This window comes from Equus przewalskii, chromosome 20 (genome assembly GCF_037783145.1).
Source record: "Equus przewalskii isolate Varuska chromosome 20, EquPr2, whole genome shotgun sequence".
In the NCBI taxonomy this organism is placed as follows: Eukaryota; Metazoa; Chordata; class Mammalia; order Perissodactyla; family Equidae; genus Equus; species Equus przewalskii.
The window spans coordinates 45,405,378-45,431,902 of record NC_091850.1 but is presented as its reverse complement, the minus strand read 5'-3'; the positions used below and the strand labels follow the sequence as shown (position 1 = coordinate 45,431,902).

At 43.7% G+C, this 26,525-nt stretch overlaps 1 protein-coding gene and 1 pseudogene across 5 annotated transcripts in view; both read left to right on the top strand.

The window, feature by feature from the left end:
* The window catches only part of OTULINL (OTU deubiquitinase with linear linkage specificity like), a 26,055-nt gene extending 8,497 nt beyond the window's left edge, over positions 1–17,558 (top strand). For 3 of the 5 annotated variants that reach the window (XM_070587174.1, XM_070587176.1, XM_008517272.2), the window contains exons 2-8: positions 9,915–10,074; positions 10,162–10,193; positions 10,300–10,391; positions 11,141–11,290; positions 13,214–13,342; positions 14,456–14,725; positions 15,614–17,558. In XM_070587174.1, coding sequence (XP_070443275.1) covers positions 9,915–10,074; positions 10,162–10,193; positions 10,300–10,391; positions 11,141–11,290; positions 13,214–13,342; positions 14,456–14,725; positions 15,614–15,787 — 1,007 coding nt within the window. In that variant the 3' untranslated portion in view covers positions 15,788–17,558. Of the gene's footprint in view, positions 1–9,434; positions 9,608–9,914; positions 10,075–10,161; positions 10,194–10,299; positions 10,392–11,140; positions 11,291–13,213; positions 13,343–14,455; positions 14,726–15,613 lie in introns of all 5 variants that reach the window. The other 2 variants (XM_070587177.1, XM_070587175.1) reach the window with 2 other exon arrangements.
* On the top strand, positions 15,865–26,525 carry LOC139077894 (pleckstrin homology domain-containing family A member 1 pseudogene; annotated as a pseudogene).

The window sequence follows — 26,525 nt, the reverse complement described above, 5'->3', positions numbered from 1 at the left end:
CCGAGGGTCTGTATTTCTAGGTGCCCAGGTGGTATTGATGTTGCTGGTCGTAGACTTTGAGTGCGGTGCTCTATAATGGTTCATGAGTTTGTTTTGAAGCCGCTGGTTTCTTTTTGGGAGAGCAGATCTAAAGGACCACGTAAAGGTCGATGGGTCTGTGAGGGGAAGGAGAGGTAAAGGCTGGGGAGGAGGACAGGGAGCTTCTGCTGCGTGCTGCCATCAGTGGTGGGCCCTTCTCCACCCATCGGTGGTTCCAGGAGGCGGTTGGGGTTACGTGGTGAGACTGGTTCCTGGTTCCAGAAGAACCTGCTCCCCGAGGCTTCTGGCCAGCATGGCACACCCGTGATGCACCATGCCCTCTCCCACATCCGCTCACTTCACTGGCCACCAGGATTTGGGTCTTTCCTACAAGAAAAGCCAGAAAGATTTTTAAATAGGAGATGACACATCCATTGAATGTAAAAAAACCAAACCAAAACCAAAAACACACCTCTGGCTACAGAATAGGAAATGGCATTGGGGAGGGAAGCCAATTAGAAGGGTTAGGAACCATTAGCAGCAGAGCGCAAATGATTCTGATTAATGGAAAAATCATGGTAGACTGAAGGTGAAGGGTGGCCTGTCTCAGAGAGTACCTTTCGTTCTCTCTTGGTTACCTGTTCATAAGTGATTTGTATTGGGATGTGGAAGACAAGCTGAGTCTTTAAAGGTCTAAGGGTTGCAAGGAAGAGCGTGTGCCACAAAAGCCATGGTGGGTTGAAGCAGTGAGCCAAAGCCAGTCACGTGAAATTTAACTGGGATACGTGTAGCACCTGGGTCTGAAAAGCACAAACTCGCACACATGACCTGGGTAACCCCTTGCTTCCCTTCCCAGGTTCCGAGCTAACTGAAAGGTAGGCATGGGAGTGAGAGGTTTTTTAAGTGTCAGCTCATGATAACATCCCTCTGTCTTAGTTGTGTGGCCAGATGGGCTCGCTAGCAGGGCCTGAGCTGAGCTCACCCCTAAAAGGTCAGGCCTCTCTCCCAGGGAGACAGCAGGCCCAAGGGCACCTCCCTGCAGACAGGCACATCTGGATAGGAGGGGAGGGGCCTGAGTTGAGTAGATTCTCCTAACCCTGCTGATAGATAGGTCTCTCTCCCTCAGGAGGGAGTAAAGGAGGCAGTGGTGGGATGGAGACCAGCACCAGATCTCCAGGAAAGCCCTTCCACCTGGAACTTTGAGGACAGTGGGATGAAAGTCCCTGCCCCTCTCTCCCTCTTCAGAAGATGGGGAGACACCCCCCAGTGACAGGTGTAAAGGGCTTTAAGTTGCCGGCAGGCTGACTGTGAGTTGCTGGTGCTTTTATTTCTCAGCTCTGCAGTACTGATGCGGTCACAGGCTGCATTGATCTGAATGTATCATCTAGAACAAGGTTTGGCAAATCAGTCTCTTCAGTCTTTATATGACTTACGAGCTAAGAATAGTTTTTACATTTTTTCGTGGTTGGAAAAAACATCTAAAGAAGAATCCTGTTTCCTGATATGTGTGACTTACGTGAAATTCAGATTTCAGTGTCCAGAAATAAAGTTTCCTTGGAACACAGCCCTGCTGTGTATTCTCTAATGGCTGCTTTCACTCCTTCAGGTCAGTGCTGAGGAGTTGGGAAAGATCAGCTGGCTGGCAAAGCCTACAATACTTACCCTCTGACCTTATGCAGAACACTCGCTGACCCCTGATGGAGAATGAAGAAGTGACCACGTTATTGAATTCTCTTCATTGGGTCACATTCAGAACAGTGTGCTCTGACCTGGGGTCTCCCTTTAAGTGTGGAATGGGTTCAGAAAAGAGGGACTGGGATGATGAAGAGTCTCCCCCCAAACCATATCATGGGAGAACAGATTGAGAGAACGGGGAATGTATAATCTAGAAGAGAAAAAGGCACAGTGGAAATGATAGCTGCCTTCTAGGTTTGTGCTTGTTAATTGTTTTGAATTCTTGGAAGAGAATTACTCATGAAGGCAGTTGCATAGTTAGTTCAAAGGGCAATGGTTTTGAGTCAGAACATGTGGGTTCAAGTTCAGATGTTTCTTGCTTTCTCAGGGCTTCAGTTTCTTCACCTCAAAGATAAAGCGTATATGTGACAGCTCATCAGATGACCAGGTCCGAAGTGAACTAAGGTTCAGCTTTCTCCTTAGAGGTGCTTTCAGGCCAGTAGGGGACACAGTCCTGAATACACCTAACCGACCTGCAGTGTGGACGGAGTGCAGAGGGAGCACCAAGGGGAGGGACTCGTTCTGCTGAGGGGCTGCTGTGAATCAGGCCTTGGAGAGCAAGAATTCCAGCCCCTTCAGCCCAAAGCATCGTGTGACTGTGTTATGGACTTAAAAGGTTGCGGTATGGAAGAGGAATCAGACATATTCCTCATGACCTCAGCAGTAACGATTCAAGTTGTGGTTACAGATCTGATCACACCAGCCTCTTGCTTAAAACCCTTTGGGGACTTTCCTTGCTCTCCAGGTAAACATTAGTATCTCTGGCAGGCTCTGAAGACCCTGCTGATCTGAGCCTTGCCGGCCTCCCCTTGTGAACTCTTCTCCATCCTCGGGGTCTCAGCTCTGCCTCACATCCTAGGGGAAGCCTTGCCCCACTTCGTTGTTGTGGAACGTCATAGAGTGTACTTAGATACACCTACTTGGTATAGCCTACTACACACCCAGGCTACATGGTACTCATCTCATGGGCCTGCTCTCAGATGTGCAGTCCGTCGTTGACCGAAATGTCGTTATGCGATGCATGACTGTAATTTTATTCCAACCCAACCCTCTGTTATCACTGTTGTTCTCCACCACTGGGGAGACTTTTGGGGATCCTTGAGGCTAAGTGATTTGTCTGAGGTCCTACAGTTAGAAAATGGCAGAGTGACGGCGGAGTCCAGGACTGCTTCTACCAAACCAGTTCTCTCTTGCAGGCCAGGGAGCCGGCATGGTTGCATAAAGTGATCCTGGAGTTCTCTGATTTCCCAGCGAAGGAATTACAACTTGCCCTTGGCTAGAAGCCTACCCCACCTACAGCTTTTGTGTCTTTATAGTTGCATGGGTTTTTGAACCCCTCCACGTGACTAGAAAATTAAACTTACCTTTTCAAGTGATGGGTTGCATTTAACACTCCTAAAGATGTGTGCAGTAAATGAAAAAAGCTCTGAGCTGTGATATTATTAAAAACACATGCACACAATCCTCTCAGTGTTTGACTCAATCTTGTTGAGTTTACTGACACTCTTAGTTTAACAGCAGCCTTGGGTAAAACATGCCCGGTCCTGTGGGGACTGAGCTCATAGCTGAAGTAGCTTGCATGACAGGGCTACAGCTGGATGTCTCACTGGTCATGCCTTTCAAGATAAAAACCTTTCACTTGGTTCCTTCCTCAGTGATACTGATCTTGAACTTCTTGGTTATAGTACTTTACCAAGTGGAAGACTGTCATTTCTTTTTTCTTTTTTTCTTTTTATTAAGATTATGATAGTTTACAACCTTGTGAAATTTCAGTTGTACATTATTGTTAGTCATGTTGTAGGTACACCACTTCACCCTTTGTGCCCTCCCCCCACCCCCCTTTCCCATGGTAACTACCAATCAGTTCTCTGTGTCCACATGTTAACTTCCACCTGTGAGTGGAAGACTGTCGTTTCTTAGTGAGCAGAATTAATACCTGAGACGCTAAAGCATAGACATCCTTTGACCTCACCATTTCAAAGATTTATTACCAGGACATTTTTGTGAATATTTCCCCTAAAACTCATATAAAAACTACCAGCTAAGCTATGGTTTTGCGAGAACCGAGACCATTTAAACCCGGTCTTTCACTCTGCTGTGCTGACTTTTTAAAGCTTTCTAGTAAGTCTGCCTGTCCTCTAAATTCTTTAGAAAGCTTGATGCCCTCACAGGGTTTGTGCTCTCTGTTTATCATTCTGTTTGCGTGTTGCCTGGTTTGTTTGGGCTAATGTACGATGTTTTGCTTTATTCTCGAGCCTCTGAGTTTCTCAGAACTGACCTCTGCGGGGGTGACCTGCTGGGGAATGGAGGACAGTCTGCCACCTGGGCACCCAGCTCATGAGGCCTTGTGTTACTTTGCGTCCTGGCCAGACCCTGACACCAGGATGCACTGACCCTGGGGAGTGAGGGTCATGGCACTGTGGGCCTGGGCAAGCTCACCAGTAGCCTTTCCTGACAGGAGGGCATCCACCGCCAGACCATGAGCTCCCTGAGGGCAGGACGTGTGTCTTCATTTTCCTTCACTGCCTGCAGCCAGCACCCAGCCCAGGGCAGGAGGGAGGTGAGGGGCAGGCGGAAGGAGGGTCTGCCAGCCCTTCCCGCCTCTCCGTCATTTGACTTCAGTGCGCTCCCCCTGCAGCACTTCCCGCCCTTGATTAGAATTACGCGAAAGCCACAGTCACTTTTTCAAAGGGAGCAGTGTTCCACAGCACAGCTCAGAAGAGTGTGGCAAGGTTACCAGCACTTCTGAAATGTCTGTGTCCTCCGCTCTGTCACCCCCACCCCGTCCTCCACTCCTCGGGCCACAGGGAGAGTGCTGGCTGCCTCTCCCACCCCGTTTGCTTCCTCATCCATCAGTCTCTCCAGGCCACTCTTTCTTCCACCTCCTGCTAATGCACCATAATAGGGCATTGAAGCAGATAGAAGTAACTGTGTATGTATTAAATTTAGTATTTTTTACTTTAAATTTTTAACAAGGTGATTTTACTGTATGTATATGTTTTCACTCCCTCTGCTATCTCAAACATCTGAATTAAATAGCTTTTTCTGTCTTTTAGCTCAGGCCTAATTTCCCCCCTCCCCACTCGGGAGCCCTTGATCTGACACCGCTGCTTCAGGAGAAGTCCAGGGGCTCGATGCAGTTGAGAGTGTAGATGTGTGCAGAGAGAGTGGGCCGTGCAGAGCTGCTGTACCATGGACAAGATTGGGAGAGGAGGTAGACAAAGACTCCGCGGCTGGACTGTGGGGAAGTAGGGGAGTAAAGGATTGGCTGTCTGGATCTGGAACACCCTGGAAGTTTCGGAGGCAAACCAGATATTGAGGAGTTTCCATGAGAGCGAGGCTAAGGCTTGGGGTGGAACTGCTGTCTGCGTTATTGCTCGGTTTCCGGCTCTTCAGTGTCTTAGTTTTGTTTTCAGGTTTGTTTTTTTTCTTTTTGGTTTCCTGTTTGAATGTTTGAATTATTTCAGCTTTGGTATATTTTAGAGAACGGAAAAAAAATTCTAAGTAGAATTTTACCACAAAAAACCAGTGGCATTTTTTTTTTTTCAGTTCAAGTCGAGTGGTCTCATCTGCCGTATATAGGTTGAGTGATCACAGATCAGAGTTTAGTTTCAGAGAGACACACTGTTGATTTCAGGATGTCCTGGTGTGATCTCTCAAGGGTATCTTAACTACTCAAGGATCACTTCTGACTGTGTGAGTTGGGGTCTCTCAGTGCGTTTCAATGCCGCTGATTGGGGGATGTCTGAGACCTAGTTAGGCCACTTTCCCGTGTAATAGAAATGCGTGATGCTTTGTATATAGACTCATTTCAGTCACCATCCAAGTGGTCCACTCCAAAAGTATTAAAAAGAAAGTTCATTTTTTGTCTCTTGCCGAACCATTTAAAGAGGATCAAATCTATAATTCCTGGCAATGCTTCTGTTTTCTGCCTCTTCTTGCAAGCCTCACTTCCTGAAGAATCTTCATTGTCCCCCTGCCTTGTTTCTTCCCCTTCCTTCTCGATCTTCGTTTTATTATGTAGAATGACTGACTCTCTTGTGGTGGAAGCTTCTCTCCCTTCCGGTTAGTCCAGTCAGCGTCACCCAAAGCGGGCTGTCGGCCGAGCGCTTCTCCGGGCGGGGAGGGAAAGTTGGATGGCCTGCTGCTGAGTTCTCCTTGGCGGGCTGGCGGAAGGGGGACCCCCGTGATGACTCTGATGTGGGAAGTTTTGTCCCCTCTCAGCTGTATTTGAGGAAATGAGATCTGACTCAAGAGATCATCCAAGTTGGGATCATGGTAGTGTTTTTCTAGGTGCCTCATTTATGGCGTTCTCTTCTACGTCTATTGTTTTTGAGTTGCAACCCAGTTATTGACACATACGGGAGAAATTTTTTAAATTCTCTTTTTAGAGAGTCTTAATTCCTCTTGCTGTAACAAAGCTGATTTGAAGATTTACGCGACTCCATCATTCAGAGGCCGGATGGCCCAGTGAGAAGGCACACAGCTGCTGGCTTCACACCTTCACCTTGTCCCTGTGTTTGAGTTGCAACTTTATCACTTGCTTATTTGATCTTTCCCTCTCAGTTTTCTCATCTGCAAAATAAGAACGATTAGAGTGACAGCAATAAAAATGATAATACCCATTTATTGGGTACTTACCGTTGTCAGATGGTGTGCTCAGCGCTCCCCCATCATTTCCTTCACTGTCACAACAGCTCTGAGAGGTGGATGCTGCTCCACTCCTGCCATTATGTGGTACCCGCCGTAGGAGCGAGCATGCATTGAGCACTCCCAGTATACCAGGCAAGTATTCCTTGCTGTTTCCATTCCTGGGGTAAGAAACAGAAGCTCAGGGAGGGGAAGTTGCCCACCCAGTGTATGGGCAGGGCTGGGATGGGCCCCACACTGTGGGCTCTGGGACCTCCTTACACCAGGGCAGCGCTGGCAGGAGCAAATGAGATATTTCCTGTCAAACACTTAGCACAGGGTCTGGGGGAGGGGGGGTAGCAAAAGCTCAGATTGTATGTATTTTAATTAACAGTGAAGCCATACTTTTTTCTACTAAAACGTTGTACTTCCTCTCCTTTGGGTTACAAGCCCCACTCCTGATCTATCTGTGAAGACCTCAGCATGTCCATGGGCTGCAGTCAGTTTACCTCATAGGCAGGGGATCCTGTGTCAGATCTACAAGGTCCTGGTGGCTGTGCAGCCAGGGCCACAGGGAGTAAAGGGCGCAGCCACCTCCAGGTCGCCCCCTGGGGGTTATGCTCCCTGGCCCTTCTTGGCTTGAGTTACTTGACCAAAAACTGTGGGCGCATTAGGTGGACAGAGGCCGGGACGTTAGGCTTGTGTTCTGGGTTTGCATGGGAGGGGTATTGAGCTCTCACATGTTTTTTCCTGATAAGTTGATCATATCATTGTTTCTTTCTTGGGTTGTAGGCAGGGTTTAATTTCCAGGATAAGGGAGTGGGCTAGGGAAATGTGTCTGTGTGGGGGGATGGGGGGTGGCATGGGGGAAGCCATAATCTGCAGTGGGTCCCCTTGGAGGCCCTGGGCAGCTGCAGGAGAGGCCTCATGCTCAGGAGAAGGCCCTGATTCAGAGGTCTCAAACCAAATGCCCCGAGGGGCCGGGCAGTAACTTAAAAGAATGCAGCGTGTTGGTTGGGGTGTGTGACAAATGAGAGCACATGCCTCGTGGAGGGGCAGCAGCCAGACCCCGCCTCAGTGACTGCAAGCTCTCTAGGTTGGCACAGAAATGAGCACCACCCAGTGCGAAGTAGGCAGAGGCTCTAAAAGGCTCTTCACAGAGGAAGCAGTGTGAACGTGTCACTACAGAAATGCAGACTACAGTGAGAAATCACAGCCAGTGCTGGGGCTTGGGGAAGTCGGGGTCCTCGTCCCTGTAGTGGGAGTGTTAATTGACAGCGTTGTTTCCGAAGGCTCTTGGGCAACGTCTGTCAAAACTAAAAACGTGCACACCCTTTGACCCTGAGTTTCCTCTTGAAATTATCCTAAAAAGCTACCATGAGTCCGTAAGCAGAATGTCTCAGTAGTGTTTGTAAGACTGAAAAACTGGGAAACAATCCAAATGTTTATCAATAAAGCAAAGATTACATACGTATATGATGGTGTATCTTTATACTGAGATATTGTGCTTTTTTTTTTTTGAGGAAGATTAGCCGTGAGCTAACTGCTGCCAGTCCTTCTCTTTTCACTGAGGAAGACTGTCCCTGAGCAAACATCCATGCCCATCTTCCTCTACTTTATATGTGGGACGCCTACCAAAGCATGGCTTGACAAGCGGTGACATATCCACACCCAGGATCTGAACTGGTGAACCCCAGGCCGCCAAAGTGGAACATGCACACTTAACCTCTGCGCCTCCGGGCTGGCCCCTGTGCATTCTTTAAAAAGAATAATGTAGATATATACACAGTGATGTGAAAAGATATCCAACTTATAATTTGATATGCAATTGATATAAAGAGAAAAAACTAAAATCATATGTAATATTCCATTTTTCTATAAAATTTTTATGATGACAGTAAAGGAAATTATGTCACATAGACAAAATTCTAGTTCTTTCTGAATTTAAGAATTTAGTAAAAATATTTGTGTATGTGAGAATTTTCAAAGTTAGGAAATCCATCTGACTTAATAAAAGTCTAAATTATAGATGTAAAGGCAGTATAGCTTTACATTTTTAAGCAATTCATAGAAAGTTTTACTAAATGTCTAGGCAGGAGTAAATATATAAGGAAGAGCTAACCAGTTCTAAACAGATAAGCATCTGTTTTTGAAAATGTCTTTTTAAATAGTTGTAAATCTATGTATTTTTATTTGCTGGTAACTTTCTTTCTTTGCCGGTAAACTCTTTATTGAGAGTGTAAATGTACATCAAATATCCATATGATCAAAAATGCTAAAATTGTAGATTCCAAATTGATGAGGCTTTTCCAAAGTTAATCATTGGAATTTTACTAAACCATGTGCTGGGGAGGGAACTATTTCACAATGAACCCCAGGAGGTTTGGCCGAAACTCAGGAGTCCTCTTCCTCATTTGTACTTCAGCATTTTACATGCTCAAACATAATATAATTAGGAGTCTGCTGCACATAGGGAAATATTGCATGTACACAATGTGAGCGCTCCAGCTGGGCCCGTTATTTTTCTCTTGTCAAATCAGGAATCACAGTCAACCATAAGTGGCACATCTGTCTCCATCTCATGACGTCCAAGTGGTCTGCGTTCTGGAAATGATGTCTGTGTGCTTGCTGTTCTGTGTTTGAGTTGCTCATTCTGTGTGTTAAGGTGATGCCACATGTTGTGGCCCATGGTGATTTAAGAACATCAAAGTGGGTGGAGGTGGGTGGTGGCTGCATCGCTAGAGGCCCCCTGGTGTGACTGTCTCCTGGGCGGTGCTCTCAGTGGGAGCAGAACCCCTGTACACAATCTTGGATTCAACAGATATTCAACACAGTGTGTCGTGCACTCTGCTGGTTCTTAAATAATTTCGTTCCATCTTTCCCCAGAGAGGTCAGTATTTTTACCCCCATTTTATAGTCAAGACCATTCAGGGTAAGAGAAGTTAGGTTCCCACAGTCGAACAGCTAGGAAAGTAGGAGAAGCAGGTCTTGAATTCAGGTCAGAGGGATTCTGAAACCTATACTCTTTTTTTTTCTTTTTTTTTTTGAGCAAGATTAGCCCAGAGCTGACATCTGCTGCCAATCCTCCTCTCCTTGCCGAGGAAGACTGGCCATGAGCCAGCACCCGTGCCCATCTTCCTCCGCTTCACCTGTGGGATGCCTACCACAGCATGGCCTGCCAACCGGTGCCACGTCTGCACCCGGGATCCGAACTGGGGAACCCCAGGTGCCCGAGGCGGAATGTGTGCACTTAACTGCTGCGCCACGGGGCTGGCCCTATGAAACCTATAGTCTTTACATTCACTATTTCTCTTGAATTTTGTGGAACAAAGATATTCTTAAATATGACACTGATTATAGGAGAGCTAGAAGTTTAATTTTTAGATTGTATTTTTGAATACTTTAAAAAATGTTTATGTAAATCAATGATCAACACTTGGCAAGTATAATTATCCACTGTATCTTTTTTCCCTTAAAGCAGACTTCTGAAAATGTGATGTGCTTTTTCTTTTTTTATTATTAAATTTTTGTAGGAAATGACCAAGTTCACGCCTGGACACTAGTCACCAGCCAAGCCTTAGATACTGCGTGGAGAATAGCAAAGGGGTCGGTGATGTTGGCAGTTTCATTTCTGGTGGCTGCCCTTTGCTACTTCAAAAGGCTGCATTTATATTTAGGGCGCCGGCTGAAATGGTAGGTGGTTGTATCATCTTTAAATTTCAAAAATACCCTTGCTATTCAAAGGAGGATTTTGATATTATTGTTCCCTTTATCTTTTAGGTGGATTGGATATCTGCAGAGAAAATTCAAAAGTAAGTATTTTTATGCATATGTTTCCTTATTTTTAAGGTGCAGAGAGGGTTCAAGAAGGGAGAGGAAAGGGAAAATTAACTACCTTTTATTTCTGACTTGGTCCAGGGAACCTCAGCGTGGAGGCGGAAGTTGATTTACTCAGTTATTGTGCCCGAGAATGGAAAGGAGAGACACCCCGGGCCAAGCTGATGAGGAAGGTGTGTCTTTTTATAAACTTCATGGAAGATGGAGAATTTGTGGGTAAAAATCAGGGAACAAAATTCTGTTTCGCTTTACTAAATCCAAAGGTCAACTAATACCAAACATGGTGCAAGAAATAATTGTGGCTCTAATTAAAAAGCCAAACAGCTGCTGGATGTTGGCTTCTGGCCTTTCCCCTAGAGCTCGTGCCCTCAAGGACGTGGGTAAATTAGGCCTGTAATTTCCGGGAGCTTGAGCGTTGTACTGGTCGACTCTCGCCTGGCCAGGCCTCTTAAACATCTGTGCAGGCACTGCGGGCTTCTGTCCTTGAAGAGGTCAGGCGCCTTGACATAAAATATTTTGAGGATTTTTAGATCAATCTTGATCAATATTCCCAGCAATGCTGCCCAACCTTGTCACTAGCAAAAGCAAAAAAACCCCGTACGTTTAAAGTGCTCCTGAGCACGGTCTTAAAAGTGTATAATATCTTTGACTGGGGTCAAGTTGTATCCATCATCTCCCCCAGATGACATTTCCTGGCCCTGGGCTTCCAGGAATTTATCAACTGAAATAGCACGACGTGGACTCTACACACACAAGGTTACTTTAAAATTCCATGTGGTCACATTCGTAATTGATAATTGTTTTTGTTTCTGTCATCCGCTTTATTTGGGAGGAACGCCTCACTGAAAATGCAGTGGATTCACTTTGCTTATTCTCGTGTCCAAGAGAATTAAAAACCAGCGTTCTCCCATTGTGCTCACAGGCCTACGAGGAGCTGTTTTGGCGGCGGCGTATTAAATGTGTCCGACAAGTCAAGAGAGATAACTATGATGCACTGAGGTCCGTGTTGTTTCAGATATTCAGCCAGGGCCTCTCTTTTCCATCCTGGATGAAAGAAAAAGACATCGTTAAGGTCAGTGCTCCCCCTGGAGAGACGGGAAACGTCACGTTGATGACACCTGCAACACGGGCTGCGGGTCTTCTGTGGGCAGCTCTGACCTTGGAGGGGCCTGGAGGGGCCTTTGCCCAGTCCTCTGTCTCTCATGTCAGTTTGCAGATAAGCCATCCCAGAAAGAGAGTCATCCTCAGTTTTGTTTGTTTCTATCATCTTTTCTTGAGAAAGGCGTCTGTCCTTTAGAAGTGAGGTGATGTACTAAAATTCACTTTTCAGTTATTGGAGTTCTGACAGACGCATGCAGGGTGTAACCACTGCCCCGAAGCTTCCTTCCTATCCCTTTATAGTCAATCCTTCTCTCACCCCCAGCCCTGGGCCACCACTCATGTGTTTTCTGTCCCTAGAGTTTTGCCTTTTCCAGAATGTCCTATAAATGGAGTTATCCAGTGTGTAGCCTTTTGAATCTGACTTCTTTCACTTAGCATAATGCGTTTGCAATTCATCCATGTGGCTCCATGAATTGTAGTTCATTCCTTTTTATTGTTGAGTGGTATTCCTTGACATGAAAGTAACACAGTTTGTTTATCCACTTACCGATGGAAGGACGTCTGGAGTGTTTCAAGTTTTTGACAACCGTGAATAAAGCTGTTATGAATATTGCCATAAAGGACTTTGTATGAATATAAGTTTTTATTCCTTTTGGGTAAATATCAAGGAGTGACATTGCTGGGTCATATGGTAGTTGTATGTTTAACTAGGAACCTGCCAAACTATTTTGCAAAGTGGCTCTGTCATTTTGCATTCCTACCAGTAATGTCTAGGAGTTCCAGTTGCTCCACATTGTCACCAGTATTGTCAGATTTGAGGTTTTTTTAAGCCATTCTAGTAAGTGTGCATTGGTATCATTGTGCTTTAGTTTGCATTCCCCTAATGAGCGATGCCATTGAGCATCTTTTCATGTGCTTATTTGCCATCCCTATTATCTTCTTGGAGAAGTGTCTGTTCAAATCGTTTGCCCCTTTTTATTGGGTTTGTTTTTTTATTGTTGATGGAGTTTTGAGAGTTCTTTGTTTTTTCATTTTCTTCACAGTGTGGGGCAATACATTCTTGATGAATAACCTGAATTTTTATTTTGAATGCAGTATGCCTAATCTAGGATGTACAGTTCAGAACGGAGGAGCAAAGAAATATAAAGTATATGCACATACATAGCTACACATGTTCTGTTTCTTTAACATTTTATGTTTAGAGTTGGCTTTGTTAGTTTGATTTCATCTAGCAAATACTTGTCAGGTGTATGCAGTGTGCTAGCTTTGCTGCTGGTTGCTGAGGACAGAGAATACAACTGAGATCGTGAGTTCCATAGGCTCAGCCGGATGGGAAAATGTATTGGATACCTCTGATGGGTCAGATTCTTCCATATTCCATAATCTTATTTAATCCCAACAAGAGTCCTGTAAAGTGGATAGTATCGTCCTTGACTTACAGTGGAGAGTGAGGCTAAGAAGTTAAATAACCCGTGCTGGCTGAGTAATCTCTCGGCTGGTGAGTGACAGCTGGGTTAGGATCTCACAGTGCGTCATTCTAAAGCCATGTGTTCCCTGATGTACTATGTCACTCTAACGTTGTTTGGTTAAAAATAATTTCTAAGGGGATGTACCTAGGAAGTATGGGAAGTGTTTTATCCAAAAAGATTGTTCCTAGAGATCTAATCTTCATTTAGGTTTTCATCAGTTGTGAAATAATGAATTAAGAATGTCATCCAAATCACTTAATCCACAAATCTAAAGAGAATGACGATATGTTTTTACTCAGTTGTTTTTATAGTCCTTTAAAATGAAGATTCCCAAATGAGATAAGATAGGTGCTCTGACATATTCCAAATGGTGGTTAATAAGTGTTGAGATACTAATCGTTGCTGGCATCTACTTCCTTTTCAAGCTTCCTGAAAAACTGCTCTTTTCACAAGGTTGTAATTGGATCCAGCAATACAGTTTTGGTCCTGAGAAGTATACGGGTTCGAATGTGTTTGGAAAATTACGTAAATGTGTGGAATTATTGAAAACGCAGGTGAGTGTTTGGGAGAGAAAAAAGTAGGAATGAAAGCACGCATCCCAGACGCAGCCACATGCTCTGATGTCAGGCGTCACTTTGTCACTTAAGCAGGAAGTGCAGGCAGAAGCACTTCCAGTAACTGATAGTTTCCCTTCCTTGTTCTTTCTCCTTCCAAGTAATGAACGAGAGCAGCATTGTTCTACGTTGTAATTAGGCCCATTAGGGTTTAAGGAGGCCTCTGGGGGCTGGCCAGGAAGCCCTAACAGTTATATGCCTTTGTTTCCCTAGAAAAATGTGGTGCAAGGTCCAGACAACACGCTCAGAAATGTCCTTCTGGGACACGCTCTATTAATAACCTGGGGACAAGTTATAGATTGTTATAAATTGACTAAGAGTTTTTCCTGCCTTTTAATAGAGACACAGATTTTGAATTGTTGAAATGAATCTTCTTTGGGAAATATCATAGCATTCCTGTACCATAGTTTTCTGATCTGTAAAACCGAAATATGCATTGTATCTGCCCTGTACAGTTGTTGTGAGTTAATATGTGTAGGGGGCTTTAAACTGCCTGGTGTGTGGAGAATGTTAAAGAATTCCAGTTGGTTCTGTTTGTGTCGGAATATCCTTTCTGTAACCCAACTATATTAAGCAGTTTTTGGAAACTGACGTGCTTAGTATTTTAACTAGTAGGTGGTGCATTTTTGAAAAAATATTTAAACTTGTTTGTTATTGGGAAAGTAATATGTACAGTCATGCACCACATAGCGACATTTCAGTCAACGACAGACCACAGATAGGACGGTGGTCCCATAAGGTTAGTACCGTACAGCCCAGGGGTGCAGTAGGCCGTACCATCTAGGTTTGTGTAAGTGCGCTCTGTGATGTTCACACAGTGATGAAATCGCCTAACAACACATTTCTCAGGACATATCGCCATCCTTAAGCGATGCATGACTGTATTTATGGTTAAAAAACATCAGTGTCAAAAGATATAAAATGAAGAGTTAAAGTCCCACGACCCTATATTGATCCTTGGTTTGTTTTTTAAGTACTTTAAAAAGTATGCAGTGGCGTACACAGTCACCTCTGCCCTTCTAAATTTCACTTTTACATCTGTTTTTTCTTTAGTGGACTGAATTTAGTGGAATAAAAGATTATCATAAGAGAGGAAGTATGTGCAACATCCTTTTTTCTAATGCTATCCTGGAATATAAACTCTATGAAGCTTTAAAGTTCATCATGCTGTATCAGGTCACCGAAGTTTATGAACAAATGAAGACGAAAAAGGTCATTCCCAGTCTTTTTCGACTGCTGTTTTCCCGGGAAACATCGTCTGATCCTTTGAGCTTCATGATGAATCACCTGAATTCTGTAGGCGACACATGTGGCCTAGAGCAGGTAAATGGAGCAGAAGAGTCTTGTGTTTGATGAAGGACGATACTGGCAAGACTTGAACACTTAGGCGTTTGGTGTTGAGTTTCAGCCCTGATAAAACCGACTGCAAAGAGGTGGTGGGTTGGTATTACTGTCCCTCAAGTGAGGCACAGAAGAGCAGGACATCTCCCTGCTCCCTGCTGGTTGCTGTGTGTCGTCCAGCCCTCTGGCCAGGGAGCACTAGAGCTGGGCACATCTCTGACCTTTCAGACCGCTTCTCAGATGGGAACAGATTCTCCCGCAGCAGAGGTTAACCAGGAGAAAGTACAGCTGGAACGTGAGATAATGTTTGGGAAACCATTCGGTTACTTACTGCAGATAAATAGAAATTACTGAAATTTTAAAGATCCAGACAGTGCTTTTATATCGCCATAGAAAAGGGATTTGGTTTGGTTTTGCTTTCTTAGGAGGTACACAAAATTATCTGACATTTTTATAAAAATTGATTTAAAATTATATAAAACCAGTTGGAAGGCTGTAATTTTTACTGTGAGCATTCCTTCACTTTTTTTTTTCTGCTTTATCTCCCCAAACCACCCCCCACCCCGTACACAGTTGTATATCTTAGTTGTATGTCCTTCTAGTTGTGTTCACTTTTTATCAGTTTCTTTTCCAAACAGCTTTTCTCTGTGATTTCTTCACGCTAGTCTACAGAGATGTTCCCCCGCTCGTCCCCTGCCTTCCACGTAACGGACATTTGTTCCCAACTCTGTGCGCACTCAGTGGTTCATGTGTGGGTCTGTAAACAAGTGCCTTATTTCGCAGGCTGCAGCAGAAGACTCTCCCTCCACTGGTGGGAGGGCAGGAATTTGGAAATGTGTATTTGTGACCTCTCTTTCATCTCTTCCCCAGATTGATATGTTTATACTTGGATACTCCCTCGAAGTAAAGATAAAAGTGTTCAGACTGTTCAAGTTTAACTCCAGAGACTTTGAAGTTTGCTACCCAGAGGAGCCGCTCAGAGAGTGGCCAGAGATCTCCCTGCTGACCGAGAATGACCGCCACTACCACATTCCCGTCTTCTAAGTCTGGCGCTGCTCTCCCAGTGACAGTGGTCACGCTTGCAAGTCATGTTTCTTGCAGACAAAGCAAGTGTTGCCGCCATGGAAGGAATTAGGACCTTCTCCGGAATGAAGGGCACGCTGGACGGCTGTGCTCCGACAATGCGCGCATGGCTTTCCTGTGTTTCCCAGTCGTTTCCTCGGAAGCAGCTGCACTCGTGTGTCTGTGGGTTGGTGGTTTGACCTTTCACGAGGGCTCTGGTCACTTCATACACGGTGGGCCTTCAAGTGCATGAAGAAGATTAATTTGGACAAGAACAGGAAAAAAATGAGAAGCAAGCAAGTTGGGAGAAAAGACTACCCTTGAAAGAAAGAATTTCTTTGTCTCTAACATTTTCATTCTTCATTAAGAATATGGTCTTTGGCTGATGTTGGATCTTCATAAACATGGCTTTATTTTGTGAGAAATCTCTATGGTATACTGATTTTCCAGAACCACTTGAGTAACGATAAAATTATGTTAGTGTGTGTGTATATATATCTATATGCATATGTAGATATATACACACATATGTGTACATGTACAGTTTTATATATAAACACATACAAATAACCACTACTTTGTAATGTTATACAAATTGTTTTAAAGATTTTATTTTTTCCTTCTTCTCCCCAAAGCCCCCTGGTACATAGTTGTATATTCTTAGTTGTGGGTCCTTCTAGTTGTGGCACGTGGGATACCGCCTCAGTGTGGCCTGATGAGCGGTGCCATGTCTGTGCCCAGGATTTGAACCGGTGAAACACTGGGCCGCCACAGCAGAGTGCACGAACTTAACCACTTGGCCACGAGGCCAGCCCACGTACAAATTGTTTTATATCTCTTTACATTTTTTTGTTACTGTTGCATCTGGCCAGTTTAATATGTTTTATATAGATAAAGATAAATTCTGTAGATTAAGGCAATTGAATGACATTGAATGGTCAGGAAAATATTAAACTTGGTGTATTTGCATGTATGTTTAATGTGTGGTAGGCGGAATGATACCCCTGCCACCCCCCAAAGACGTCTGCATCCTAATCCCCAGAGCCTGTGAATATGTTGGGTTAAATGGCAAATGCGGAAAAGGTTGCAGGTGGAATTAAGGTACTCATCCTGTGACCTTGAATTTGGGAGAGTAGTCTGGGTTCTCCAGGTGGGCCCCATATAATCACAAGGGTCCTTGAAAGGGCAAGAAGGAATTGGAAGAGCGTTGGAGTCAGAGGGAAATGTCAAATACAGAAGAACAGTCAGAGAGAGATGCAGCATTTCTGGCTTTGAAAATGGAGGAAGGAGCTCCAACCATGAATGTGGGCAGCCTCTGGAAGCTAGCAAAGGCCAGGGACCACATTCTCCCGTGGACCCTCTAGAAAAGTGCACGGCCCCACCCGCACGGTGATTTTAGCCCTGTGAGACCCAAGTCAGACCTCTCACCCACAGAACTGTAAGATAGTAAATTTGTGGTGTTTAAGTTGCTAAGTTTGTAGTAATGTGTGACAGCAGCAATAGACTACTAATATACTCTGGCTAACTAATTTTTCGTCATCTTTATTTTGGAAATACTTCTCTAGTTTATTTTGGTAATCTTAATTTTGGAGGTACTTTGCTAGTCTGTTGGGAATTTCAATAAAATACCAAAATAACTTCTACACTGTTGGCTAATGATATACTACTTCAAAGTTACTTCACGTGTTTGATGCTAATGTTTTCCCACATTTTCATATTCTTTCTACTGTCAATAAAAAAGAGGTGTGTTAAATGCTGTAGTGGATGAAAATAACACTCAGATCCTTTTGTAATGGGGGTGACCACCTGGATGCCCTACATAAGCTAGACATCTGGTAGTGCGTTGTGTTGTGCCTGCTTCATTTTGTTTTCTGGTTGAAGAGTTGGAGAGTAATGAGCTCAGACAAGCATCCTTGTGTTACTTTGATAGACACAAAACGCGAGTTCTTAATTGATCTCAACAGCCTTTTCCTGCTTGGAAGCCTCTGTGGTTTTGCATAACCCCTGTCATTTAATTGACGCTGGTGGAAGGTATCCCCTTGTTGTACTGTGACCAAGAAAGCATCAGCTCCTCCCTTTGTGTTCACAAGCAGACGTGATGATAGCCTGCTCATGGAATTTCTGCTCCTGACTTCCGGCTCCAGTTGAGCTGTCCAGGTACCTACCTGGCGTTTGTGTATTCCCAACCTCCTTGATCTCCTTACGCATTATTTCCACGTCAATCCAGGACTGAAAGGAAAACTTTTCCACAGGGATTGGCGGCCTATAGCTCTGTGACATACCAGCACGTTTTGTTTATCCTTGACCGTGTTAGGGAACAGGGCAGGATGGGGCAAATTCTTTAAATGGAGGGGCAAGACCAAATTGTGAAAAAAGCACATTTCAATACAATGAGTAAAAAGTAAAGAAGACCTTTAAATAGTTGCCATGTTTTGGGAAGGCAACAAAACAGAAGATTTTTTTTTTTCTTTTTTTAGTATTGGTACCTGAGCTAACAACTGTTGCCAGTCTTTTTTTTTTTTTTTTTGCTTTTTCTCCCCAAATATCTCCCCCGTACATAGTTGTATATTTTAGTTGTGGGTCCTTCTAGTTGTGGCATGTGGGACGCTGTCTCAACATGGCCTGATGAGTGGTGTCATGTCCACGCCCAGGATCCAAACTGGTGAGAAACCCTGGGCTGCTGAAGCAGAGCACGTGAACTTAACTACTCGGCCATGGGGCCAGCCCCAAAACAAGTTTTAAGGTAGATATTATTTTTAAGGGAGGGTGTTTTTGTTTAGTTTTTAATTCAGTTGTATAATGAATGAAACAAACTACATATGAATTAGCACCACGTTTAAATGCCAACAATAAATTGGAGGTGCGTTTCCTGTGTGATGACAGTTAAAGTCTTTCTAAACTTACATGTTTTAAATGATGAGAGAATTATAGCAAAAATGGAAACAGATGCCCTTGTTCTGATTTTAGAATAAGTTTCTCTCGTAAATTTTGGCCATGTGAAGGGTTGTATGCATATTAGTACAAGACTGACTTTTCTTAATTTAGTAAAATGTATCTTACACGACACAAAATTTACCACTTTAACCGTTTTTAAATGTACAGTTCAGTGGCATTAAGTACATTCACATTGTGCAACCATCGCCACCATCTATGCTCAGAACTTGTTTATCTTCAAGACTGACTCTTGATAAGGAGGCAAGTTTAATTCCCTCAACCTGGTACCTGGATTTCTTTTACTTTTCACATCATCTTTATACCACGCCCTTCTGATCTTAGTATTTCCTCCAGGTTTAAAAGATCCTCAGTGTAGAAGTCCAAGGTAAGGGAGGTTTCGATGACCAAATGGTTCAGGCAAGTCATATTAGTTCATCTCCAAAGTAAAGAAAGAACCATGGGTGGCTTCTGGTTTCATCCTAGGAACACTATCGTTTGAAAAGTCCCCCAAGAAACTATTAATTCAGGGCCTCCCTGGTGACTTGAATTTCTTGGCTGTGGGCCTTTCCAGTCTTGAACCAAAGTAATTTCCACCCGTGGGGTGACCCGGGAAAAGCTCCAGGGCCTTCTCTAGTGTGCAGGAGAGCCCCAGACCGAGCTAGTGTGGGATCAGCTCAGATCAGGGGGCATTCACGTTAATTTTCCAAGGACTTTCCTGCAAATGAATTTTGGATGGAAATGCTTATTACATATCAAATGATTTTCTCATATTAGTGAGATCAAAGAAAGAATTTTAATTTTGTCCAAGGTGGTCTGGGGAGGAAAAAAAATCTAACTTCTGATACTCTGAAAATGTTGGGAATTTCACATTAAAGAACAAATGTTTTTTAATTGATAACTAACCTGATATGTGAAAACCTATAGAAATATGAATAAGGGGTGACTAATTCAGAATTAGTATCAGTTTTCTCTTAAATGGCAAGTTCCTATGGCTGTGTGATTCTTTTTACAAGAATGTCTTTCACACTGCTTAAGACTAGTTACTGTGTAAAATTTAAAAATCTATACTTTTATGGATCTAAAACTGTAACAGTCCACTGGGTTGCTTGTCGTAAGTTGAACATTGTTTCATTTCCTCAGTATTACTATATTTAGGTATACTTTATAGGCATTCAGTTTCCTTCCAGTCCTATTTGTGTCACAATGTTTGTTTTATAGTCAGACACAAAATTAAGTGGTTCCAAATTGTACAATCACTTCTATGTTATTTATTCAAAATAGTTGGGTCTTCCCTTAATCCACTTTGGGTTTAATCCTGTCATACTCCTGTAGGCCAAGAAAATGAAAGCTTATCTGGATTACACTTATGCTTAATATCAACATGGTTTGTAAGTAATGGAAAAACCACTCACTCACGTATTCAACAGGCCTGGGACCAAAGTGCTCTGTGCAACAGCCAGGAGTGTGTGCCGTGTGTGTTTGCCCTTGGAGGTCAGAGAACGTGTCTGAGGAAACAAGAACCCTGTGTGGAACAAGTGTGGTTCAAAACCAGTGTGGATGCGTGGACTACATGTGGGATGTTAAAGTTATATTCCTAGAAGTAGGAACGTCTGGAAAAAATACCATTCTCTGCTTAAAAAACAAATTTCTGTATATAGTCGATCTCTTGTTCCTTAAAGTCAATGCCATCAGGTCTTAGATTGTTAACTCATTTTGCTGCCACCAGTGTCACTTATTTGTAGTGATTCTTGGAAAGCTTAGTCAAGAGAATTTCCTAAAATTTAAAAAAAGTGTGCTTAAAATATTTTCAACTTAGTCTAGGTGGGTTGTAAAACTCATTTCTGTACAAGTAGTTTATTTAAACTAGGAATGTGTTCTAAGAATCTTTCCTGAAGTACAGAAATATTTTTTCTGTTGAAATAGCCTATTTGTAAGCAAAGTAAATTTTCTTGTGCCTAACTTAGAAAACCTCGGACGGAATGTCTAAACAGAAGCAACGAGAGGTCGGTGGTTACAACTGCGTGTCCGCGTAGCAGTTTACAAGCTTGTTTGGCTCGCCGGTAAGTTTGAAAAGGCGGAGTGAGGGTCAGAGCAATAAGACTAGAGTGCTTTCCAGACATCACCCCTTATCAGACATCAACACGTTTATGAGGACAAACACAAAAGCCTGGAACTTTCCTGGCCCCACTTCTTGTTCTCACTGCCATCCCCAAAAGCAGAATCTGGGAAACAGCTTGGGAACTGCCGCCAGTCCCTGTCCAGGCTCGGTTTCTGTCCGCTGCTCAGCTCAGGATGTATACAGACTTCCTTCGGGTGCTGGCTTCTCTGTTGGCTGCACTTCCTGGGAAGGACCAGGGCTAGGTGAAGAGAAGCAGCTGGTGCAAACTGACTGATGCCTGGGGCGAAGGCCTGAAAAGCTGCTTGAATGTTCTGGAGCTTTCAGTATATGATTCCCAGTAGACATGTTTATGACTCCCTTAAATAAAAAAAGGAGCAGAGATGAGGTGATGCATGGTAAAAATGATGTTTGTTATAAAATATTAATATCATTGTAGGTAAACCGGAAAGATAAATATTTATCTCTCTCTTATCAGAAGCTACCTTTAGCTATAGTGAAACGTGCTGGATAGATTAAAAGAAAAAATCACCACTGATGCGTTTTCGATCTATGTTTAATTCATTAATCAGCAAATGGTAAATGAGAAAAGTGAATTTTTCCACTTGTTTTTATTTCACAAGGTAATAATGGAACACTTCAATCTGCTTGTGAGACCAGTTATTTCAGTCTTTGCCTCTCTGGCTGTCCCTCCTGTAAGTCTTTTTAAGTGCAAGCAAATTGAAAGATACTCTATCTACCGTACAGGAAAGGAAATGCCACATGATTCTCTTTATAGAGCAGGGAGTAAAGTGGATTTTTCCCTTTGAAAATTGTGGCAGAGCAGTATTTTTAAAACTATCCATAGCGACAGACAAGTTTTTAAAATTTCCAATCTTTTGCAGATGGGCACTTTTGTAAAATGTAATAAAAATGTTGCACTGAGATGGAATTGCTACAAAAGTTTCTAAACACTTATGCTCATTGTATGTATTCTTGCAGACTGGCAACAAAGAGTTCGTAATGTGACACTGGTCTGTAGGACACACTTTAGTAGCACTGAAATACGAGTTTCAGGCAAGAATCAGTAGATTCTGATGTTATTTATCCGGGGATTTGGGATTTTGCCCAGAGTAAGAGGGTAGTGTTTTTGTTTTGTTTTGCTATTGCTGGTCCAACCAAGGCCACTACATTGAGCTGTGTGGTGTGCGCTTTGCTCAGGGCACCTGACTGAGAGGTGAATAGGGGCTGGGGTCTCCCCTACAAGTGCTGGCCCCAGAGGAAGGGTTGTCAAGCGGTGTCTTTTTCTACCAACAAGTCTCAGTCCACTGGCCAAGTCCTGCACCACTGGGGCCCCTTCTCCTAACTTGCATAAAGGCCTGCTTGGCAGAGGTCCTTGGATCGGCTTTGAGACAGTCCCACTTTGCAGTAGGATGCTACCTTTTTTTTTTTTAAAGATTTTATTTTTTCCTTTTTCTCCCCAAAGCCCCCCGGTACATAGTCGTATATTCTTCGTTGTGTGTCCTTCTAGTTGTGGCATGTGGGATGCTGCCTCAGCGTGGTTTGATGAGCAGTGCCATGTCCGCGCCCAGGATTCGAACCAAGGAAACACTGGGCCGCCTGCTGCGGAGTGCGCGAACTTAACCACTCGGCCACGGGGCCAGCCCCGGGATGCTACTTTTTTGAGAAGGCTTTCATAGGTTTCCACATTCTCTTCGCAGAAATCAGCAAGAACCTCATTCTGATTTCAGTTCTTTGTGCTTAAAAATCTTCACCACATTTCATTTCTTCCCTGGAGTTCAAGCTCATGTAGGAAGGGATGTGGGTTTTATATCATTGTGACTAGAACAGTGCTCATGCAAATATCAAATGAATTCCACATTGCAAGTTGATAACTGAGAGCCAAGCTGTTACTTCTTAAAGAAACAAAGAATCTAATCTGATACAGTCGGGTGCTGCTTAAGGAGGGGGTACATTCTGAGAAATGTGTTAGGCAATTTCGTCGTGTGCGAACATCATAGCACATACTTACATAAACCTGAATGGTATAGCCTACTACTCACCTAGGCTATGGGGTACTAATTTTACAGGACCACTGTCATAGATGCAGTCCGTTGTTGACTGAAGCATCGTTATGTGGTGCCAGCATGTAGTGTGATTATTTTCCCCTGAAATTTCTTTTTATTGATCCAGGACTTGAAGAGAGCAAGTTTTTAGATGTAGTCCTGGGGAGAGAAGCTTCCTGAAGTTAATGATACCCTGACATATTCATCCAGTCAGGGTGACCTATGAATGACCACAACAGACATTGGAGATCAAACCAAGTTTTCCTAACATTTTAGCTCTAACAAGGTTAAAATTAGCCAAGGACATTGAGTTCACCCAGAAACGGGTTCTTAAACAAATATGGCTCATGAAAGGATGTTATTTAATGGGGTCATGGACTCCTAAGAATGAGCATAACCTTGAGATGTCCAAGGAATGCATATACCACGTTCCACTAGCCGTGGAGGAGGCCTGGCCCCGACCCCGGCTCTGCAGAGCCTCCTTGCAGGTTGCAGCCAGCCTCGTAGGGTGAGGCTGGTGTAGCAAACAGGAAACAAGAGCATGGGCAGCCTGAATCCCTAAAGCCATGGCAGGCACACCTGAGTCCATCGCAGATATTTATCGAAGTCAGAAACAGAAAGACGTGCCCAAGGTGCACATCTGAACTCAGGACAAATGAAGGCCTGGAAGCTTATCACCGACACAGAGGAAAATACCTTTGGCAGCAAGTGGGATAGGAGGGAGGTCTTAAACAACAGGCGGCATGTGGTGGTCTCTTCTCCACCAGACACATCCGTCATTCATTGGTCCCTGACGGCCTTCACTCCTCTGAGAGACAAACCCTCTGCTGGGCCTTTGCAGGCCTCCTAGACAGTGGGCTGATGAGGAGGCACAGGCTAACGTCTACAGCAAGGAAGAGCTTGGAGCACATCCACGAATTCCAATTCTGTGTGGGTTTTATTGTGAATGACAAAGGTTTACAAGTTTAAGTTGCTATTTTATGGTTAGTATGAATTATTGCCTGAGCCTAAGTCAGTCTTGCCAGAAATGCAAGAAATATGAGCTTCTAACATTCTTTGGGTTCTGTTCAAGCAGTTTAGGTTGTGAGGACAGAAAACCACTTGAGTGAGTTTGCTAGGGCGAATCCCAGAGAGCGACAGGGCAGGAAGAACAGCCAGTCCTCCTGGAAGTTGCCTGGGACCCAGAGAGCCAAGAATTAAGGTTTCAAGCTGTGTCTCTCACAGTCCACGTGAGAGAGAGTCTCATTGCTCAAGATTTCCTGGCCTCACTTGGCACATGTCCTCTCTCTCTCTCTCTCCCCCGCCTCCTCTTTTTGACTCTCTCCACCTCTATCCCCCACTTTTCATCCTCCTGGCACATAAGGCTGCTCCTACCATGAAGGAAACTCCCTCTTAGTTCACCAGTTCGAATTTCTGAGAAGGAGAATCTGATTGGCTCAGCCCACCTAAGGCCCTTGAACCACGTGTCCAACTCTATCCTGTCATCTGTGGCCAGGGCATGGGATGGGGTGCCTACAGCACAGATTCAAAGTTTCTGGGAGGCAGGCATGAGAAAGATGTGCCTCAAACCGTATCTGATACGTGTGGAGATTTTCACAGCTCAGGAGTACGCAAGAGCGACTTTCAGTGACCGAAGAAGAATCTAGTTCAGATCACCACATACTTAAGATTGGTAATCCTCCTAGCATCCTTACTGACAGAAAAATTAACCAGTTCATTGGAGAGGATCAAAGACAACAGCAGGGTGGCACCAAAGTGTTAGGGTAGCAGTCATACAAGGTGGCCCTCACGAAGCAGTTTTCTCAGTGGTCAGGGCAGAGGATAGAAAAAACAAGTTACAGGTGCCAGAGTAATTCCCTTTGTGTGTAGGTTTGTGGCTATTGACCTCTTTAAATAGCTGAACAGACACACATGCTGTTTTTAAAACGCAGACCCTGTGAGCTTTCCTACAGCGTCTGATGGAAAGTGGATTATACTTCGTTCTCTAAACCCCACCTAGCTGCGTTGTCAGCCACACTTTTAGCCTGCAATTGGTGAGCCCTGTAAAGCATTGTGGCTCCACTACTTGAACCCTTGAACTTCATGTTGCAAAGGTTGCATTTGGCATTGTCTGCTTCCTCCAGGTTCCGTGAGACTTCCTTAATTTGTTGTTCTCTTTGTGCCATGGGTCATAAATTCTTACCGGCAATGGAAATTGGCTCCTCCACTCTTCAGCATAAGCACGAAGGTCAAATCTGATTGTCTGGAACCTCATGCAACAGTTCCATCACATGTTAGTTTTATGTTTACTGTAATGAGATATTGTTTTTCCTATGCCTATTATGACTTCTATAGGATATTATTTGTTAAGATACAGCCTGGGGCCAAGGAACAGAGCGCCCAGAACTTCAGGAGGGTAAACTTGTTGGCTGTTCTCTTGGATCAAATTGTGTTTGTAGTTTTCTAGAAATCTTCAGAGGACCTCATGGTGGATATCAGAAAAGATAGTTTAGTATAGTAAATGGATAATCCACTGAATCTACTTGTGGACCAACCTGTGTTGGAGACATTAAGCTTACCTACATTTCAAAGGTTAACAATGCATCTAAACTAAGCCAAGAGCAGAATTTTGGCTTAAAAAAATAAATACAGAGAAGAGGAAATATTTCTTACAAGCTATTGATCAGCAAGACCTAGTGGAATGGGTAAACGTGTTGAACAATGCTATAAAAATCACAATAACAAAAGCAGTCAGTCTTGAAGCTTCTTTCTAATGACTTCAGTCACCATGTTGAATATCCACGTGGGAAGAAGCAGGCACCTTATCAAATATGGTACCGTTGGTGCTACTACGTCATGTTTGGTGCTGTACCCATAGTTACTCACTATTACCTATAGTTACTTACTCCAGCTCAGGAAAAGAAGTAAATAAATATGGTAAAATAATTTCAAATGATTCCAAAGCCATCTTCCTCTCTTTACTCCTAAACTACCTCCAGGTAACGAGATTTTCAAAGCTGATTATTGTGTTGAACAAGGGGCAGTGGTAGAAAATTGTAACCAAAGGCATTGTCAGATGGATGAAACAAAATAGGCTTCTTCAGTTATGAACTGGAAAGGAACCTCTCCACATAAAACCAATTAAGAGGTTTATAAAGTTCAGGAATGTAAGCAAAGACATATTATGAGGGACAATTGCTTCAAAACTGTAACAATGCCTCCAAGTTCCTGTATGGAGGCTGATGGTCCTAGGGAGGTGCATAGTTAGATTAACGTAATCTTTAGTGCCTTGGTATCCCAACAGGGACCAGAAAGTTCAGCATCATCCATGTGTTAGGCCATAAAACTGTCAAATCCTTGTATAGAGAGAGAATCAAGTATCACACTGAATTGCTGACCTTGTGATTAATGATCCACTCTATCTGACAGCTACTTTTCTTTATAGAAGCATTCTGTTTCTCGGCATCCAGCCATGCATTTGGTCCTTTCATGCAACTGCAGCCAACCTCACATTCCACAGTCCCTCCCAGCAACTCTTTGGGCTCAAGCTTTACCATAGTAGAGAAAGGGTTTTATGAATCTCTTGCCGAGGTCAAGCCAGGGAACTTCCACATCCTCCCTTGAAGAGAACCAGCTTCCAAAATAA